This window comes from Epinephelus fuscoguttatus, linkage group LG7 (genome assembly GCF_011397635.1).
Source record: "Epinephelus fuscoguttatus linkage group LG7, E.fuscoguttatus.final_Chr_v1".
Lineage (NCBI taxonomy): Eukaryota > Metazoa > Chordata > Actinopteri > Perciformes > Serranidae > Epinephelus > Epinephelus fuscoguttatus.
In genome coordinates, this window is record NC_064758.1 from 41451214 (window position 1) to 41472901 (window position 21688).

At 43.1% G+C, this 21688-nt stretch overlaps 1 protein-coding gene across 1 annotated transcript; it reads right to left on the reverse strand.

Annotated features, from left to right (window-relative positions):
- Positions 1–1563: 1563 nt before the first annotated feature.
- On the reverse strand, positions 1564–18673 carry ccm2l (CCM2 like scaffold protein). Its single transcript, XM_049580413.1, has 11 exons — positions 18440–18673; positions 15916–16083; positions 15746–15829; positions 15301–15484; positions 12431–13062; positions 9913–10042; positions 7538–7601; positions 6873–7029; positions 3891–4029; positions 2534–2681; positions 1564–1848 (listed from the first exon to the last, which is right to left on the reverse strand). The coding sequence occupies exons 1-11, from the start codon at positions 18467–18469 to the stop codon at positions 1716–1718; spliced, it is 1869 nt and encodes a 622-aa protein (XP_049436370.1). The 5' UTR covers positions 18470–18673; the 3' UTR covers positions 1564–1715.
- Positions 18674–21688: the final 3015 nt, after the last annotated feature.

Sequence of the window (21688 nt, forward strand, 5' to 3'; positions counted from 1 at the left end):
GTTCTCATCATTACCGTCATATTAAAATGTGAAACTTCTGTAGATGTGGTTCCAGTTAATAAGCTTTTTCTAAAACACAGTCATTAAAACTTTACATTCTGCCTCATAAAGCAGCCTGTAGCTCAGAAGCAGGGATGGAAATCTGCTCTTTTATCCACAGTTGCCTCCATGTGGCCACTGTGAGGTACTACAACCTCTACAGAAAACACCATCATACTCTATTGCAGCTTTTTTAAGTATTTCGAGGCCTCAGTTTAATGCAATATTAGTGGCATGGACGCAGATGGATTCAAGACCCCTTTAATGATCCCAGGTAGCCAAAATGACCTGGGTATGCACTGGCCCAAACTTGGCATGCTGAGAATAAGTTGCTGACTCTGTCAGGATTTCAGCTTCGCCGCTCCTTTGTGTTTCCTGTTTTCCCCTCCCTAGTGTCTCATGTTTGGTTTCAGTTTGTCTTTGTGTGTTTGCTGGGCGTGGCCTTCTGGTTCCCTGCCATTCCTCCTGAGCACACCTGAACCACATCTACAATACAGCCACTGCAGAATAAAACCTCAGCTCAGACATCCAGACTCTGCCGGATCGTTCAGTCTCCTCTGCGGTACAGACATCTAGGCCAACTGCTAGTTTTTTTGGACACTGGTCTTTTTGTACGTTTGGGACATCAAGTCACACTCTGTTCTGTGTCTCAGGTTTACCATGCCAGCCTCAACCATAACCCGCCATGTCCAGCCTTGGTCTTGTCTTCTGCCTCTGGATTTGGACTGTGTCTGCTTTGCTTCGCCATTCCCTGTCCACCTCAGCCATCATTTCATTCAAGCCTTCAGCTCCACTTCTGCAAACTACAATAAACTGCCTTCAACCATTCCCTATTTCCTGGTTGTGTTTGCACTTTGGGTCCTAAGTTGAACTGCCACAACAGACTTGGCTCAGAACCAATGACACCCCAGAATTAAGCCAAATAAACCGGCCTGATTTCAGCTGCTAATATCGCCATCACTGGGCCACTGTCAAAAATGACCTGGCCCAGCATTGCCCAAACTCGGCACGCTTGATAAGATAAGTCAGGCTGCTTCTGGTTGCCCGCCTCAGCTGAGACTTGGCATGGATGATGAATAAACTCAGTGGTGTAGTGGAGGGTATACACAGGTATACAGGGTATACACACTTCTTTTTCTGGCTGTTTACAATATACCCGCCTTTCAGCCAAAAATCCACTGGAATATATAAGAGATTTTACTCACTTCCTCCTCTTGTGATCACTTTGACTGACACAAGTTGAATTATAAACTCTAATCATGACCTTCAGATCATGAAGACGAAACCATACTGCCCCTTCTGCAAAATCATGATCATAGATCATAATCTCACTGTGCATTAACTGTATGATACACTGAAAAATAAACAGTATGAGTTGAACTGAATTAAGACAGCTCTGGTTTCTATAGAACAACTTTCGTACTATTATTTTATTCATCTCACTTGCTGGTTTTATCTACTGTTCTGTGCATCAAGCAGGAAATGCATTTTAAAACAGCAACTTTACGAATGATTCCTCTGTCAGACAGTTTAGATATTTTCAGTTTATTTGTCTGGTATTGGAGAAAACATGAAGCGTGGACGTGCTGCTCCTGCTCAGATGCTCTGAGGCAGATTCTGAGTTCAAACACTGTCTGAGAGGAATCAGACTCTCACTGTTTCCCTTCACCTCTTCATCAGAGGTAGTAGTCTTCCTCCTCAATGTCTCCGTGTGTGTCCTGGAAGCCGAGTGCCTGGATGTCATGGGTGATGTCAGTGATGCGTCGGTTGAACTCCTGAGATCCTGACGCCAGAGAGCTGTTGTCATACCTGCTGGGAAACACACACACACACACACACACAAAAAAACATAATGTTACCTAATTTCTAGTGTACTAGAAGAAGATCATTTGGACTCAACCTGGACCGGTTCTGCATCATGGAAAGAGAAACTATGACTTAAAGTTACCCTGAACTCCTAAAAACTTTTAAACAAAAACAATAATATCACAAAAATAGAGCCATCATCTCTTATAGGGTTTCTTATTAAACTTTTAAGAGAGTAAAATGTTTTTATAGAATATTTAAAATGGTTTATGGACAGAAGACGACACTGGGAGAACACAGCAACATTAACACCAGTGGTAAACATATTAATATTGAATGTGAGCAACTGAAAAACTGCACGCTGACAGTCAAAGACAATAAATACTGAAATTACTATGGTTTAATCAACTGTTTTGTTTTGTACTTTTTAGTGTCGATTTTAACTTTCTGAATCAAAAATAGGCACGTGTCTTGTTTTCTAATTGCAGCAGCAGAATGTTTTCTGCTGTATGATGTCTTCGGACCACAGCTTGGTACTCTTTAGTTTTACTAAGATCAACTAAATGCACCATATTAATGAGACATGACAGAAGAGGAGACAGCAGTGTGTGGTATCTAGAAACACCCTCACAGAGAGAGTCATAACTGAGTTTCACAAATCACAACCTGCACCTCCTGACCTACGTACCCTCTCATGGCCGTCGCCGACGTGTTGCTCATGCTGCGTTTGATGCGTCCGAAGCTGTCAGTTAAAATCCCACCCTCCCGGATCCCGATGCTCTCCAGGAAACTCTCAAACACCCCGACGTCCTTGTCTGGGATGAACGGACGCATGCCTGGGAAACAAAGAGAAGCAGTCAGGTATCTGTGAGGGTTCAAATAACCTTTGTTTGGGTTGTTCCTTCTTTATCACTACGAGAAAATAAAAAAGGGTTATGGTAGAGAAATGAACATTCAATTCACGGGCAACAGCTCTGGTGGACATTCCTGCAGTCAGCATGCCAATTGCACGCTCCCTCAAAACTTGCGACATCTGTGGCATTGTGCTGTGTGATAAAACTGAACATTTTTAGAGCGGCCTTTTATTGTGGCCGGCCTAAGGGACACCTGTGCAATATTCATGCTGTCTAATCAGCATCTTGATATGCCACACCTGTGAGGTGGGATGGATTATCTCGGCAAAGGAGAAGTGCTCACTAACCCAGATTTAGACAGATTTGTGAACAATATTTGTGAGAAATGGTCTTTTGTGTGTGTAGAAAATGTTTTAGATCTTTGAGTTCAGCTCATGAAAAATGGGAGCAAAAACAAAAGTGTTGCGTTTATATTTTGGTTCAGTTTATTTTTGGTGCCATATGTCTTTATATGACGGGACAGATATATAGCATGAAAGGAGGAGAGAGAGAGGAGGAATGACATGCAGCAATGAACCACGGTTTGAAATCGAACGCACGGCTGCTGCTGCAAGGACACAGCTTTTGTACATAATGCGCCTGCTCTACCAAGCGAGCTTGTAGGCGCCTTAGAAAAAAGGAGCTTTAACTAACTGTAATGCCTTTTAAAGGTGATTTACTATAACCACTATTTCAATATAACATAAGGGAAGACAAGGGGGAACCTGTGCATATACTGGGGGTTAAAATTGAGTGTGTGCGCTTCTGCTACCTCTACACACTGAGCATGAACAGGCCGTGTACAGAAAAACACCTCACATCATCCTCTCTCTGCCTCCATCTCACTCACCAACAGGAAGTTGCGGTTTCCTCAGTGGAAGTGGGTCAGCGCTGAATTTGTTGCGGTAAACACACACACATATTAAAGACACTCATACTGTAAACTCCTCTCTACACACACATCAATATACAGTGTACAGCTCACACACACACACACACACACACACACACAGTCAGTCTCTCTCGTCTCATCTACTACCACAGTAACAGTGTAAATAGTAGGCTGTGGTTTGCCGCAGAGTTTCAGTCAGGTAATGAGCTCTGAGTGTGTGTGTGTGTGTGTGTGTGTGTCCCTGTCTCTCTGTGTCTCACCCATTAGCAGGAACTTGCGGTTGTCTCCGTACAGTTGCAGCAGCTCAGAGCAGAAGTGGTCGATGTTTGATCCCAGCCTGTATTCTCTCAGCAACACCGCAAAGTGCTGCAACTCCACCGGACTCAGCTTGTTACGCAGCTACACACACACAAAGACACACACACACACACACACACACACACACACACACACACACACACACACAGACTCAGGTTAGCATGAAATATATAATTCTCCATTTGTCAACAAAATGTCACTAACTAATTGTTCCTGCCTTCTAAACCCTTTTACCCTTGTTAATAACTCTTTATAAAGTGCTACAGGGACAAGGTGACAGGTGAAAGTGCCTTCAGCTTTTACCCTCCGAGCCACTGGAACATGTGACCTGATGACATTAGCAGTGCTCCAACAGCATCATCTTTTAAAGTTAAATTGAAAACATTCCTTTTTAGCCATTCCAGTAGTCTGGTTTGACCATGAAATAAAATAAAATAAAATAAACTGAATTGAAATTAAATGAAATAAAACAAAATTTAATCTAATTTCATTTTATCTTATTTTACTTTATCTAATTCTATTTTATTTTATTTTATTTTATTTTATTTTATTTCTTTTATTGGTTTTAACCCAGGTGTGCTTTTACTTTAACTGGTTTACTGATTTATTTATTATTTCATCTTATTTTATACTGCTTGTAGTTCTTTTATTTATTTTAATTCATATGTATTATCCTTTTTCCTTTAGCTTTTTTTTCATCTATCCACTGACACTTTTAAGACAAATCTTAAAACATACATGTTTTCAATGGCCTTCGGTTGTCCGTACTGATTTTAATATTTTAGTATCTTACTATGTAATGACGAAAACTCTGTCTGTGTGTCTGTTCCACGTTTTTCTCCTCACTGACTTGGTCAATCCATGTGAAATTTGGCACAGTGGTAGAGGGTCATGGGAGGATGCCAATGATGAAGCAATATTACATCAATTGGCCAAAGGGGGGCGCTATAGCAACCGACTGAAATGTCAAACTTTGAATGGGCATATCTCATGCCCCGTTTGTCGTAGAGACATGAAACTTTGCACAGAGATGCCTCTCCTCATGAGGAACACATTTGCCTCAAGAACCCATAACTTCCGCTTATATAGATTTTACGCCATTTTGAATTTTTTGAAAAACACTTCAAATGGATCTCTTCCTAGGAAGTTTGAGCGATCTGCATGAAACTGGGTGAACATAATCTAGGGACCAATATCTAAAGTTCCCTCTTGGCAAAAGTTGGAAAACTTACTAAAACTGAGCTTCTATAAGGCAATGAATATTGCGGAGGGCGTGGCTCATCACATAAAGGTGTAGAACATCTCAAGGGTTTCACCCATCACCACGCAACTTTGTAGGCATATGACCACACATAATCTGAGGGGACCCCTCCATTATTGAGCCCATCAAACAAAATGGGGGCGCTAGAGAGCTCATTTCTTATCTAGGCCTAACCGCCATATGGATTTTTACTAAACTTGGTAGATATGTGGGCGGCACGGTGGTGTGGTGGTTAGCACTCTCGCCTCACAGCAAGAGGGTTGCCGGTTCGATCCCGGGCGTGGGAGCCCTTCTGTGTGGAGTTTGCGTGTTCTCCCCGTGTCAGCGTGGGTTCTCTCCGGGCACTCCGGCTTCCTCCCACAGTCCAAAGACATGCAGATTGGGGACTAGGTTAATTGGTAACTCTAAATTGTCCGTAGGTGTGAATGTGAGTGTGAATGGTTGTCTGTCTCTATGTGTCAGCCCTGCGATAGTCTGGCGCCCTGTCCAGGGTGTACCCTGCCTCTCGCCCGATGTAGCTGGGATAGGCTCCAGCCCCCCCGCGACCCTCAAGAGGATGAAGCGGTTAGAAGATGAAGATGGTAGATATGTAGAACAGGACGCCTCAAGGTGACTGGAGAAATTTAACTCTAATTGGCAACTGGGTGGCGCTATAACAACAGAAAAATGCTTCAAAATGGCTAAAATGCGACCGATCGCTGTGGCTCCCCCTGTGGACCAATGTTGTTTTTTCTAATTTTTACATAATCATGGAAACTGTCAGTCAGTCATTCTGTCAGTCAGTCATTCTGTCTGTCCCACGTTTTTCTACTCACTGACGTGGTCAATCTATGTGCAACTGCACATAGGCATTGAGGACTGGCATAGGTAGAAGGTGACAAAGCTACCAATGGGTATGGACTAGTATTATTATGTTTGTAATTGCTCTTACCAGTTTTATTCAGTTTTTTATTTGTGTACATTTTATATTGCTATATATTTGTGTGTCATTCTTTTATTTTGTACAGCACTTTAGTCAGCTGTGGTTATTTTTAGATGTGCTATATAAATACACTTTTTAATGATTTTTTAATCATTTCTAAAATCAATTCTGAGTCACATGTCTTTTTGATCTTTTATTGGTTTATTCTTCATGTTATGAAAAATATTATTCATGAGGTATTTTAATTTTAATATTATTTTGTGAGGTTTTATTGCTCGTTTTAATGGATTTAATTCACTATTATGTTCAGTTGCTGGCTTTGTTTCATGCTTGCAACTTCTACATCGCATTTTGTGCTTGTGCACAAAGTGGAATTAAATGTGCTGTATAAATAAAGTTTTGCTTGCTTTTTTGTTTCATTTCTCAACCCTCTGTACTGCACTTAATGTATAAATTAAAAATGAAGGAATCTCACTGAGTCTGATAGAAATGATAAAAACAGGAAGTCCTTTTTTCAGTGTTTAACTGTTGGATATTGAAAGTCTTAAATGTGCACCACACACAATATTTTAACCCCTTGCATTCAAAATTTGTAACATTTTTCGTTTATTAGTCGTGATTTGGCAGAATGCTGATCAGCATGACACTATATTCAACCATCACAATACAAAATGTGTTTCTTTTGTTCTGGGTGATGATGGAAACATTGGTCTCTGCACACACACACACACACACACTCACAGTAATCATGTATTCCTGCATCAACAGCAGGGCGGGGTTACTGTCTCCTCCGTCACTGACTGAAGCAAGACTGCGATGGGAGTCCTGCAGCGAGAGAGACGAGCTCTCACTGTACGTCTCGCTGTAGTAGAGCTCAAAGGCATCCTGGGAACCATCACTGAGAGACAGAGAGAATCACATCATGGACAGGATATCACCTTACACCTGACAGACTAATGGACAGATATTGATCAAATGTCAGTCACTCAATTATGTGTCATTTATTGTGGCAGCTACAATAGCCTAAAAAATGTTAATAATGAAAGCAACTATTGATCTCTCCTCCATATTTAGCTTTTGTCTCTAAACAGTCAATCACACAGTAATCAAACAGTCCTCTGGGCTTTACTGTGGAGTTTCACATCCATTCTTCCAACATTCACAATATAATTAACTGCAAACGCGTCCCTGTGCTTTACTTAAGATGCATTCTGTGTTTGGACATCACGACCAAACTCACAACTAGAGCAGCTGCTAATGGGATTATTTGTAGTAAAAGTTTTCAAGGCTGTCTCTTCAGACCGTCTGTGTCCAAATATCTGGGACATTCTGTGAACTGATAACACACTGTGTTTATCTGGAGACGTTCAGTGTTGCAGCTTCAGTCAGGGTGGAGTGTTACTCACTATGAGCTGCAGCAGCTGAATTCTGGATCATAACTGTAGGACATGTCCGTCAGACAGCTGTCACCTGCACAGAGACAGACAGAGACAGACACAGAGCGTTAAGTGCATGTTTTTACGCCCTCTAAGATCATGAAGTATGACACCCACAGGTAAGTCTAATAAAGGAGAGGCTGCAGTGTTCATTAAAACTTAACGCAAACAACATACTGATGAGTTACTGTAGCTTTTCTTTCTACCAGTGGAGCTAACAATCTAAACTTTATAAACTGGAGCACTGACAGCATCAACGCTGGAAACTCAGGATAATAATCAAAAATAAGTGTGGGTGTTTTGATGTGTATCCCACGCTGCCAGTATGTGTTACACTCAACAGACATCCAAATCTTTAACCGTCCAGCGTGTTAAATTCAGTGGAATATATTGGCAGAAATGGAATATAATATCCATCCATCCATTTTCATCCGCTCATCCGGGGCTGGGTCGCAGGGGCAGCAGGCCGAGCAAAGAACCCTAGACGTCCCTTTCCCCAGCAACACTTTCCAGCTCCTCCTGGGGGACCCTGAGGCGTTCCCAGGCCAGATGAGATATGTAATCCCTCCAGCGTGTTCTGGGTCTGCCCCGGGGCCTCCTACCAGTGGGACGTGCCCAGAACACCTCTAACAGGAGGCACCCAGGAGGATCCTGATCAGATGAACCACCTCAACTGACCCCTTTTGACGCAAAGGAGCAGCAGCTCTACTCTGAGCTCCTTCTGGATGTCCGAGCTCCTCACCCTATCTCTAAGGCTGAGCCCAGAGACTTCACGGAGGAAACTCATTTCGGTTGCTAGTAACTGCGACCTCATTCTTTCAGTCACTACCCAGAGCTCATGACCATAGATGAGGGTTGGGATGTAGATGGACCAATAAATCGAAAGCTTCGCCTCCCGGTTCAGCTCCCTCTTCACCACCACGGACCAAACCGCCGATACATCTATATAATATAAATATATCATCTGAAAATAAAAATGACTGTGCTTTTGTTATCTTAGATTGAGCTGTTTATATCTACATAGGGAGCAGATTGCCACATTGTACCACCATGTTTCTACAGTAGCCCAGAATGGACAAATCAAACACTGGCTCTAGGTGGGGTCATTTGCATTTGCATAGTTCGCAGCCCCTCCGCGACAAGAGTGCTGGAAAACATTGATTTTTAAAAAGTGGAAAAGCGTTTTTTCGTGTTTTTACAGGTTTGAACCCTTTGAAACCTGGAGTGACATTGCATTTTTTTATGCTGCTTTCACATGCCTTTCACAAGTATTTAAACCTTTGAACCCTGAGAAAATTGCTGCAATTTGTTTTTTATTTGTTTTAATTGGGGAAAAAAAGATATTGAGCAACATGGTAAGAAATGTTCCACAAACTGCTAAAAAAGAAAAAAAAGAAAAGTTGTATTATAATCCAGGTCTTTTTTCCTTGTTTGTTTGATTTTTCCTTTCTTTCTTTCTTTCTTTCTTTCTTTCTTTCTTTCTTTCTTTCTTTCTTCTTTCATTGCCCATTGCCTTCTTGCCTTCTTCCCATGTTTTAAAAGAAATCAAGCCAATTTGCACAGGTTCCAAAGGGTTAATCGCCACGTTCATTTGTTATGGAGAGGAAGAGACTCAGTGAACATTTCAGTTCATTGTAAAACCTTCTTTAATGTCTTGATGTTGAATTGTCAGAGGGGAAAGGTGAGCACAAAATAGCAGGTGCTGGGCTAGCAGCCTGTCCCTGACATGCCAAACTACTTTAGGGAAGCACTGATTCGTAACATGAAACCGCTTCATTCAGTTTTTTTACCGGTTTAAAACACTGCATCCTTTTATTTCAAAGAGGAGGGGACCTCTGCGGATAATTCGACACATGGTTAAAAGCTCCTTAACATCTGGATCAGAAATAAAGTGAGCACATGTTAGCATGTGGTGGGATAGTGGCCTCTCTGCGACGTGCCATACAGTGCAGAAGAAACAGTAATTTATAATGTGAAACTGCTTTATTCAGTGTTATTACCGATAAAAACCTCCTGAACACTGAAGAAATTCTAACTGGTAGAAGATCCAGCTGGTTGCAATCTGCAGTCCTCACTGCTAGGTGCCACTAAATCCCCCTAAATCTTACACACTGGACCTTTAAGCTCACGGGACCAAAGCAACTGGAACTTAACCTTATAAAGTTTCATCACTATTATCTGAAAAACAAATAAACAAAAAAATAACACAATATCTAGCAAAGACTTTCTCTGGATTTATCAAATTTAAATTACATGTATAGTTCATGAAAATAAAAAAACAGGAGCTCCTTTAAAAGTCCCCTCACTTCTACTTTTGTGAGAAACAGAAAATGTGTCACACTCACTCCTCTGTAGCCAGAAGCGGTCCGGCATGGAGTGGTGAAATCCTGCTCTGTCGACACACTCGATGGTCTGATGGCCGTAAATGATCTGGAACATCTGACAGATCAGGGAACAGTACTCCTCTGCAGCATCCTGCACACACACACACACACACACACACACACAAACAAAGAGGCTATAATCACACTGAATAAGTTATCACATTAATATCTGTGACTTGCTCTGAAACGTTCTTAATCTTTTTAATCCTGATTTTCACTTTTGCTGTGTGCGCTGCACAGGTTCCACCGAGTGAGTGGCTTCACCGCAGCGGCTGCATGAGTTATTGCCTTGTTCAAGGGCACAGACACAGTAATAGGCGTTAGGATTTAAACCAACAACCACCTGAAGCTAAGTCGGCAGTCTGTTGTTGTTGTGAAACACGACTGGAGTCTGTGAGCTTCATCTGAGCCAGTTAATGATGCCAAACCAAACAAACTATTGCTCCAGGGACACAATGACACACACATGCACACACACACACAAACACAATGACAAAGCTACTTGCAAATGTGATGTAATACTCCAGGTTATGCAACAACGCAGAGTCTCAGTAAGTGTGTGTGTGTGTGTTTATGAAGATGCATTGAACAGTATTGCCCTACTTTCCACGGTTCCAACATGAGAGCCAAATGATTAGTGAACCACATCGAAAGAACTCTTTTCACTGGTTTATTTCCTGTCACTGTTGGTTTCTCTCCTGAGTCTGAACATCAGACTGGAGTCTACAAAGATATTTATAGATCATCAGCTCTGTTTACGCTTTTAGTTTTGCGCAGCAGAGCTCCAGGGACAGCCATTTTGGTTTTGTCCAGTATTTTAGTCCAGAGTGAAATACTGTATCTCAGCCTCTATTGGATGGATTGCATCCGATGCAATTTGAATGAGTTGTAATGACTTCAGTAATCCCTCGCTTTCATAAACTCCACCACCAACCAACAGGTCAAAATTTCTGCTTGTCCAAACAGTGTTAATTTCGTTGATGAAAACTATGACAAATACTTTTCATCAACAACCTTTTTTCGATGACAAAAATGAGACAATGACGAGCTAAAAATACATCTTGATACTAAAAACTACGACAAAATCTATGTTTCGTTTTCATCGATGAGACGAGACGTGATGAGAATGTTAGCAGTGGGTTATCAGAACCTGAAAGCCGAGGACAGCTGTGTTTGCAATTATCTACAAATGCCGCATGAGTTACTGGCTGGTTAAAGGCCTTCACATACTCTGCAAGGACAGAGAAATTTGTTCTCTCTCGCAGGGCTGCAAGAAAAAAAATGATGTCATTTTATTCTTGCAGCCCTGGTTTGGGAGTTCTTGCGGCTTGTTCTTGACACATCATCTGGGCAGAACTTTTTTCTTGTGTGGTGTCCAAGAACTATTGTGTGATTGGTCAGAAATTTGAAGTGGGCGGAGGTAATGTGGGAAATCGCGTGTGACGTATGTGGCAGTGGGAGGGGCCTATGAGGACTTCCCAGGAGTTCTGCACTTGAGTTTCTCATGAAGTATGAAATGTCCTGGCCAGAAAAAACTTTGGTCTTATTCTTGCCACCGCAAGCAAAAGAACAAATTTCTCTGTTCTTGTGGACTATGTACAGGGCTTAACTCCAGTAAATAGTCTGCACCAGGATGTTTTGCATAATGACTAAAATGTCATGAATTTTTGTCGACTAAAATGTTTGGAATTTTAATCAGACTAAAACTAGACTAAAACTAATAAGCATTTTCGTCTAAATCTAATATAGCTGTCACACCTAACACTGTGTCCAAAACTTAAACTAATAACCACCAACAACCACTGTTGGTGCTCAACACACAAATTTGAGTATCTTCATCTGTACGTTGAGTTAAAAGTTACACTTCATCATGTGAGCAAATTTGCTCATTTTCTTTCTTTTCAAAGTAACATGGAAAGATTGATATCATTCGCATGTCTGTGTGTAAGGTATGGAGCTGGAGTCAAGACACGGTTAGCCTAGCTTAGCATAACGACTAGAAACGGGGCAACAGCTAGCTGGCTACATCCCAAAGCACCTCTAAATATCCTCCGTGTCCAGCTCTGTACTTAACAAACATAAACGTGTGTTGTAGGTGTTTACATGTAACTCTTGGAAGGACCATGAATTAGCATTTTTTTCCAAAATGTCAAACTATTTCTTAACTTCCTGATTTTTGTTCTGATAAAACAAAAACAACCCTTCATCCCAGTGCTTTATTAGCTTAGGCTAGCGGGAGAAATGTAATCGCTAAACTGAGGTAAATTAAACCAACTTAGTGTGAGTGACAAAGAAAAATATGCAGTTAGTTTGTAAAGTAATTTCGGGTCACCAATTGCTCTGTAATAATGGCATCATCCCGTAAAATGGATAAAGCGCAATTTGTAGGCTATCGAACTGATACAAGATGCACTTTGTTCCATATCTTTAAGAACCTCCCTCCATTTCGGGAAGTTGTAAAACCCTACATGTGACCCACCCTGTTCTCCACAGCCAGGATGACCAGGTTGCAGTAGGCGTCAGGGCAGGGCGTCGGCTCCAGTGGGTTGTGGTTCCTCCTCTCCCAGCTGCCGTAGCTCTTCCCCCGCTCCCAGCTTCCCGTGCAGGCCTGCCGCCGCTCCCAGCTCCCCCCACCACCGCCACCTCCTCCTCTCCTCTCCCAGCTCCCACCTCCTCCACCTCCTCCATGCCTCCTCTCCCAGCTCCCTCCACCACCTCCTCCCACCCCCACCCCCCAGCTCCCGCTCATGGGTCTCGCTCTGCGGTTCTCCCAGCTCCCTCCTGTTTTGCGTGTTTGCTGCCTCCTCTCCCAGCTCCCTCCCACCCTCTTCCTCTCCAAACTCCCTCCTCCTCCTCCTCCTCTCTCTCCCCCTCCTCTTTCACTCCCACCTCCTCCACCCCCCCTCTCCACATTCTGGTTTTTGTCGTGGTTACTCCTGGACAATGATGGCCTCCAGTCGACTCCACAGATGGTGTGGCGTCGTTCCATGGTGCCCCCTGCAGGCCGAGGGTCAGCGTTGCCACTCATGGTTTGACGTCTGCCATCTATGCCAGTTGGCTTTTTCCTGTCCAGGCTGTCGTCCCCAGCGACCACTGTATCCACGTTCAGACCTGCGGGATGAGGGTTTAAAAATATGCACACTGTCTTGCTCATAGAAGAAGAGACGGCACATCCTACTTCATTTCACTCTCGCAAAACCAAAGATAAACAACAAACAAAAAATGTTAACTATAGCTGATCAGATCCGAATCAAGAATCTGTCACTGCATTGCCTTTTTCTCTCCTCAGATGTTTGCAGAAACATATTTTAGTGTACTGTTTAGCTATTAAATGTTAAAGTTTGCTCCGGTGAGTGGGTGGTGCTGTATTTCGGCGCAACTGTATCAAACATGGCGGCACACGCAAACACAATCTTTTTGATTTCACAGCTAAACAGTACACTAAAATATGTTTCCGAAGACATTTGATTCATATTTGATCAGTGCTGCCTAGGTTGACAGTCTGATGTTCACGAGCAGTGACTGACAGCTGCATTTCAGAGAGCTCTGATTGGTTGTTTTCGTTCACATGTGGTAACGCCATTATTAGCAATACAAGGAGCCGGAGGACCCTCCTGATCTTCGCCTGATCTTTTAATTTTGTTTTTGAATTCTGTGTGGATGTAGAGACATTTTCAGCAAATGTGACAAAAAGAGTTCTCAGTCTGAAATTTTAACTGGAACAACCCCTGAGGATGGAATTCTGTCTCGGAAAATTGGAGGAACCTCACCATGAATAAAGACCCTTTTCAGGCCGACGTCACAATGACACTAGTTTGTTAGCTGGGGGCAAAACATGACTCCACCACAGGGCTGTAGGCTACATAGGAGTCTTAAAGTGTGGTCTTGTTGTGTTATTGGGAGCCAGAATAGAAGGAGTCATGGCTCAAAACCAGCCGCCACTGCCCGTCAACAAAAACAAAGATGGTTAAATGTGATAAGACCAAAGGACTGGACGGAGGCCATCATCAAAAAGGGAAAAAGTATTTCCTGTTGTAGGGATGAATAAGGTTATGTGTATTAAGGGTTATCATGTCCACCTCATCAGAAACTGGGGAGGGATTAAGAGGAATATTGGATTTCTCTGGAACGCTAACTTTTTAGCGCATTAGCTAACATTAGCTTCCATAGCAAAACGAACAAGTGATGTCCTCCTTTGTAAGATTGGCTTCCTGTGACATCATCCATCCACTGAGAGCATACGGGTCGGCCAGTCTGGTCCTGTTGGTCAGTGTTTAGTTTTTCAAGCAACACTCGTGGTCCCGGAGAGTGAGTGACCTGACATGGTGACACTCCGCTTGGCAGCTCCGTCTCCCCAGACAGAGTACCGAGAGTTTGCTCTGCCACCCCGAGATTGAGTGCTCTGGATAACTGAAAGGTACATTACCTAACCGACAGCGTTACACATTTACGAACGTTCCAGTTTGTGTCAGAGTGCACTCCGGCACCTGGCATGAGTATATCTGAACGCACCACTCGTATCATCTTCCTCCATTCACTAAAACAAGCCAACAGAACGTGCTAGCTAGTGCTGGGTAATGTCTGTGGAGAATTGTTTTGCCTCCAGCTAAGCCCCGCCCACCAAGAATGAGTCATTTCGCAGTAGTTATGACAGTCAAAGAAAATATACTTATTTACAGACGTCTCTTCCCCAATGTAAGTCTATGGGAAAAATTCTTTTAAGGTCCAATGACATAATGGGAGGGACCCTGGCAACTGCAGTACCACTGTTTGACCACTAGGAAAATTGGCTTCAAAGCTCAGCACTCTTCATGGGACCCTGAACTTCACCAACCCAAATCGCAGAATCCAAGATGGCTGCTCTGCACATCAACAGTAATGACAGCTGTAGAAATACACTGGTTATTAGCATCTCTGTCTTATTTTTGTCTCTGAGATCAGTTGAACACACAGTACTGTCCAACGTCTATCTGTGGACGTGTTGCCATGGTGTTTCTATGTTCATAACACTGCTAAAGTGTTGTTAGCAACTAATATCGCTACAATTGCTAACCTGGCTAGAACTGGTATTGTCTTGGTGTACGGATTTGTTGTACAAAGCTCAGGTATGACGTCATTCCCTGCTCTTATTTTCGATGTAAATGAAATACAGTGTTTGTCACAAAAAGATTAGCATGAAAGCTAGTGTTAGCCTGTTAGCTCATCACCTTGTTAGCCATGCTACCCTCATGTTGCATGTTATGGCCAGCCCTCCAGAGTCCTCTGTTGTTTACGATTTCAGTGTTACACCCTGAACTTTCATGGTCACCCAGTAAAGCAACAGTGTCTGGTGCACAGGTGTGTCCTCACCTGTCTTGAGGACCAGCAGGTGCAGTGCGTCGTCCCTCAGGTAGGAGGCAGCAGCGATCTCGTGTGTGGGAATCCTCACCAGCAGCTTCTCGTTGTCTCTCCACGTCAGCAGCAGACAGCGAGCAGACAGACTCAGAATACAGTCCTGATCCACACTGGTCTTCAATGGCAGCACCTTCAGCTGCTACTGACCCACACACAGGGACATGTGATTATAGATTATTGATCAGTGAGTCAGAGATTGTAATCAGCTATGTAAAGACTATGTTTAATCAGGTGGTTATAGGTTGGGTATTGATAATGGTCAGCAACACTGATAGTAGTAGTAGTATACAGTGCATAGATAGGTTATTGATACCTAACTTTGGCAGTGGTTAGTTACAGATACGTTATTTATAACTAAACTTGGCAGTGGTTAGTCATAGATAAGTTATTGATTACTAACCCTGGCTGTGTCCAGCAGCTGCAGCAGCTCGTCTCGGCTGGAGGGGTTCAGTGAAACAGACACCCAGGTCAGGTGACCAAGAAACTGAGGTGAGAGGTGAAAGGTCAAGGAACTGTTGTCATGGTGATTTTAAAGTATTGTGTTGTATTGTTGTGTATATCAAGTGCTACCTTGACCTCCTTCTCTACGTAGTCGAAGATGAGTCTCTCAGGGTGGATGAGGTAGTCAGGGGGGTAGAGGGGGACGGTGTGCAGCGGGCGGCGGTAAACGCTGCCTCGATCCACCTGCCTGCGAGCAGATTTTGACCAGACCAGCCGCTTAATAGGGGAGACAAAACCCTGGGGAGAAAGAGACGCGAGCATAGACATGACGGCAGAGAAGAAGATAAGACACGAACATGCAGCCAACACTTCATCTAAATCGTCCTAAAATGTGCAAGTTATAGAGCGTTAGCACAATGTCACCAAAACAACCTTCATGTCCTTAACTGATGACAAAGTCCTTGTCAGAGATGCATTAGTACGCCTTAACGTTTACACTACGAATGATGTGTGGTCAAATGTGTCCCAGAACACCTCAGGAAGTGGTTTGAGTGATCAGATCACTATGAGTCTTGCTGGTTGTTTACACTTCTATTCAGTGCTGTTCACTTGTCTACCAAGACGCATGTTAATACCAGGTATAAAAAGACACAGGTGTCAACAGCGATGTGTCTCGGCTCTCCATGTGTTCGGATCACTGAAACACATTTTAAAAATGAGTGTAAACAGGGTTAAAGAACGGCTGCATCATCTGCATGTTTATTTTGTCCAACACTTTAGTATTCAGGCTGTAATTAACACAGCAGTCACTGGTTTGGGTTTGAATTTGAACGAGAACTTCACAGCAGATTAATTTGTTTGTATGTACATGCCTCAGTGTGTGTGTGTGTGTGTGTGTGTGTGTGTGTGTTAATGCAGTACATCCCCTTGGCTGTTCCAACAGTGATTGACAGGTGAGCAGTGATCTCTGACAGCTCCCTGCTGAGACTCACTGTCAACACAGCACACACTGTTAGACACCCACTGACACACACACACACACACACACACACACACACACACACACACACACACACACACACACACACACCAAAACACATTAATATACTGGGGCTGGAAGGCATGAGGCGATGGACGTTATAGCACAAACTCACACACCGAATACAGAGAGCAAATGAGCTTGTTTTAGAACCAGAAACCTGTCTTGTCTTCCTCTCGGAGTGAGAACAAGGACAGATTGTTACGTATCAGAATGAAGCAAGTTTCTGATGAACATCTCTGTAGTCAGCTAAATTTAATTGTAAGACAGAGGATAGTTATAATGAGTTTTAGTTCTTCTTGTTCCAGTGTTTCTTTGAGGAGACAGGAAGAGAGAAATAATTGGATTTTGTAATGAATGTGCTTAATGTAGCAACTTGTCCAGGTCAGACCAAGGTGCTATGGAGCTAGTTAATAATGTTTTTCCCCTTCTTATATCTTTGCATTTTTCTCCCTATTAAAGAATTTTTTTGTATGCTTTTTAAGTTTTTAAATCAACTGTTGTCTTTGGTTGATCAAACCAGAATGTTGAAGAGAGTTTATCTTTAGCCCTTTTTACGCAGAGATTGCGCTTTCCTTTCTAATAAAGGCAAAAAAAAAACCCCTAACCCAAATCTTTAAAAATCTGAATACAGACAACACAGAGAAGCTGTCACAGCACATTGAAATTCCATCCAACTTGAGGCAGGTTTAACACAACGCCTTAATGCTCACATTTGACATTACCTGACTCCACTCCTCTAGACCGAAGATGGAGGTCTTCGATCCACACCTGCAACTGTTTCTCACTGAGATTTTCTGTTTTTCTGTTTTGAATTTCTCCCCTTTATGTCCTACTATTGTAGGGAATTAAAATGGGCCTTGATTTTTTTGCAATTTGGTCAGTAAGAACAGCCGTAAACAGCACAAGTCATGGGTATTTAAGCCGGGTTGGTAGTCTTTGCCTTCAGCTGCCTGACCTCCATCTGGACGGCGCACTGATGTGTGATGTCATATGCAAAGAAGCTACTGGAGGATATGATTACTGGTTAGAAAACGTTGCCAATGGTACGATACATTTTGTTCAAATTTATGTTTTGTTTAAACCCTGAGAACGCTGTGCTGTGGTTTTTGAACGTTGTCAGGTTGATGAAGATGTTTCTTCATTTGCTTGTGTTGAGTCTGTTTGCATGTGTTTTCTCAATCTGCAGCACACTCCGCGCTCAGGGCTAACGAACTAATGGGTCAATAGCTTAACTTAACAGTTTACCAAACCTGATATTAGTTGATTTTGCCACAAATTTTTCTATTTCAAATGCTGGTGTGACCAGGCCTGAAACCTGTGTTTGTTTGTATCTAAGGATTGCTTGAAGGGGGCAGGGCTTCAGATGCACAACTAGAATGACACTAAAGGGATCTCTCTCTATGACTTCACTCAAGCTTGATTGGTTAGTCTTTCGGAACGGAAACAAAATCAGCAAGTCTTCTGCTCCAAAATAATAAAGTCCTAATTTCAAGTTCAATGAAATATTACAAAATGTGCTCAGGAGAAGGTTCAGAAACAAATCATCCACGTCCAAATGACTTTAACAAAATGATATGTAGAAATACAGAAACAGAACAGGAGCTGCTGTACCTTCTTGGATTTCTTGGGTTCATAGTCCATCGTGGTTCCTCTGTTCTGGTCCTGTTGCGGGTCAGATGAGTCCTGGTCCTGGCCACAGTCTTCCTGAATGAATTTTTTGTTTCAGTTTGTCTTTTGTTGTCTTTGTGTCTGTCTCTGAGTTGTTTTTTCCATCGTTCCCTCTCTGTCTCCGTCTCTCTCTGTCGGAGTTATTTTGGCTTCTGAGTCGGCCGCTTCATTCTTGTTCTTTCTCTTTCTACACTGATTGTTCTTTTGAGACCTCTCCTGGGGCCACACACACACACACACACACACACTCAAAAGAGAACAGGAAGCAGTGGAAGTCCACTTCCTGTCCGAGAGGAAACTCCACCAGGGACTGATAAGGCCCATTCTCTCTGCACCGATAACAGACTCAAAATTAACCTGTAATTAAACCTTGTTTTATGTGATTTACACTTTAAAATATTATTTTTTACTAGACTGAGCATAGCGTTAGTTCAGACAGGACATGGTGTCAAACTCAGCTCATCCCAGCAACACCAGCGGATCTCAAACAGATCACATGATTCCTTTCTAAGCAACCAGTTGGTAAATCTCATTCAGGGCGCCCTATTTAAACTGCTCTGGCCTGCCTACTGTTGCTGCTTCCTCTGCAAGCCACTTTGCAACCTGCCTCCACCCCAGCTCCTCCTTTTTATGCTGTGTCTGACTTATCAATGTCCTTTCTGTCATTGATGCTGCTCTCTCTGCCTTAGGCTTTCCATGTAGGCGCATGGAAGGGCACGGAGGTATGCTTTCTCTGCCTCAGGCTTTCCTCCTTTCCTCGTTTTACAGATGATGTGGTTCTGTTGGCCTCATCACACCGAGACCTCCAGCATGCACTGGGGCAGTTTGCAGGCGAGTGTGAAGCAGTTGGGATGAGAGTCAGCACCTCCAAATCTGAGGCCATGGTTCTCGGCTGGAAACCGAAGTATCTCGGGGTCTTGTTCACGAGTGAGAGGAGAAAGGAGCGTGAAATGGATCGGCGGTTTAGTGCAGCATTTGCAGTGATGCAGGCACTGTGTCAGACTGTCGTGATGAAGAGGGAGCTGAGCCAGAAGGCAAAGCTTTTGATTTACTGGTCCATCTACCTCCCATCCCTCACCTATGATCATGAGATGCGGGTAGTGACCAAAAGAATGAGATCACGGATACAAGCGCCCGAAATGAGTTTCCTCCCAAGGGTGGCTGGGCACTGGAGGAATTACATAGCTCGTCTGGCCTGGGATTGCCTCGGGAACCTTCAGGAGAAGCTGGAAAACATTGCTGGGGAGAGGGATGTCTGGAGTACTTTGCTTAGCGTGCTGCCCCCGCGACCTGGCTTTGGATAAATGGTTGAAAATGGATCATTACAATTCACCCAAAGAACAAAGCAGGCATGCCTTATTGCATGACCCAGATCTTCTTAAAACTGCCATTTTCAGTTTGTAGGTTGTTAGCTCTTAGATTGTTGTAGGTAGGGACTGGGATTTGGAAAACAGTAACGTCAGATAGAAGGAGGGAGGGATAATGGTGGCCGAAACCAGCGGCCCAAAGACAGGCTTATAGCCACAGTCTACAGTCAGTGAGTAAGACTAAGCACTGATTAAATAGAAGAAACTTCAGGTTCAAATTGAGAGGAGAATCTAGAGATTAAGACAGACAATAATTTTCCTGAATTTATTATCTTGCCAGCCTTTAGGGCAGATATAGAATTTAATTACACAAAGTGCAAAACTGCTGCTGCACAACTCTCTGAGCTGCAAATGTCATGCCTCAGTAGCTGTCACCCTCTGTGATTCAAAGATGATTTAGTCTGTAGAGCTCAACATTTAGGAGTAAATATTTAGGGTATGTAGGAAGTCTTCAGTTGCAGTAAGAAGGTTTGACCACAGGGAGGCAGCGCCGTGACAAAGACTAACTGGAGGAGGATGAGGAGGAGAGGAAGGAAAGACATATTTCATCTCAGCAGGACACTGGTGGAGGCAGAAGAGACGACATCAAACCTGTGACCTTTTACACACACACACACACACACACACACACACACACACACACACACACAGACAGACAGACACACAGTAAGCGTCTTACGGTCACATGCACACAGACAGAGTAAATACTACTTGAACATGAACATGTACACACATACAAACCACACACACACGCATACACACACACACACACACACACCTATTGTCATGGTGACCGAAGGGCTAACGGCTTAACGATCGTCCAGTTACCTAGGCAACGGAAGACAAAGACAGGGCATTTATCTTTTGAGTGGTTTTTTTTTTCTTGTCCTGCTCCCGCTCTGTCTGTCTCCCTCGGTCTGTCTGTCTGTCTCTCTAAGCCCTGAGAAACTTGGCCGGAGGCTTAACTGTGTCGAAATGAACAGAGGACGAATCAAAAGTTCTGCACCGCACTCAGATTTTCCACAGACCCTACATGACAGATGACCACTAAAACATATCGTTTTTGATTTTATCCCCAAGAAAAACATGTAACTTAATCTCTGGATCCCAAGACTGAAAACAACTTTAGGTTATTAACACTGAACTGAAATGCAGTTTCACTTTCTGCAGCTGTTGTGCATGTTGTTAATTTCTTTAAGATGGGATGAGACCAGTTTAGACATGATTGTTTAAAGGGTGTCTAAAGGCCAAAACACACATCAAAACAGTTTCTACGTACAGTCCCTACACTGGCGGCGGCTACGTGCGCTCTCATGTTAATGGTCGCACTGCCCCACAACACTTCACGCCACTGTCCTATATCCAGCCTCACTACCATGAAGAAATGAATTTGTCTCCCACTCCCTTGTGCATCATGGCAGCTCTTCTTCTCTGCTCACCTCTTGCTGCTGCTTTCTCTCGTGTATGTCAAAGGATGGATGAGGAGAGACTGGGTGAGGTCGTATAACAGAGAGAAAAATAGAAATATAGCTACATGACCCACAATCCTGTCACTGTTTATACCAGTTTATACAGTGCAAAGAAGCACAATTTCCCCTTGAGGATCAGTTAAGTATTTCTGATTCTGATTCTTATTGTAAAGAGGGTAAAACTAAGAACCGCAGCTCTGGGGACTGACTCTTCAGGTGATAAGTTAAATTTAATTAGTTGATGTCAACATGTTATTTTAAGCCAAAGCAGAGGTGGAAGACGTCCTCGGATCTTTTACTTCAGTAAAAATAGCAATCACTAATGCTGATGCGCCGGAGTGCAACAATTCTTATTG

Bases quoted from the DNA above. Each gene is read 5' to 3' on its own strand.
- ccm2l (XM_049580413.1), bottom strand. From the start codon at position 18,469: ATGGACTATGAACCCAAGAAATCCAAGAAG. The intron at 4,030-6,872 runs GTGAGTGTGTGT...GTGTGTGTGTAG, and splicing joins TGCAGGAATACATGATTACT to CTGCGTAACAAGCTGAGTCC. The intron at 2,682-3,890 runs GTGAGACACAGA...TTTGTTTCCCAG, and splicing joins CCGCAAGTTCCTGCTAATGG to GCATGCGTCCGTTCATCCCA.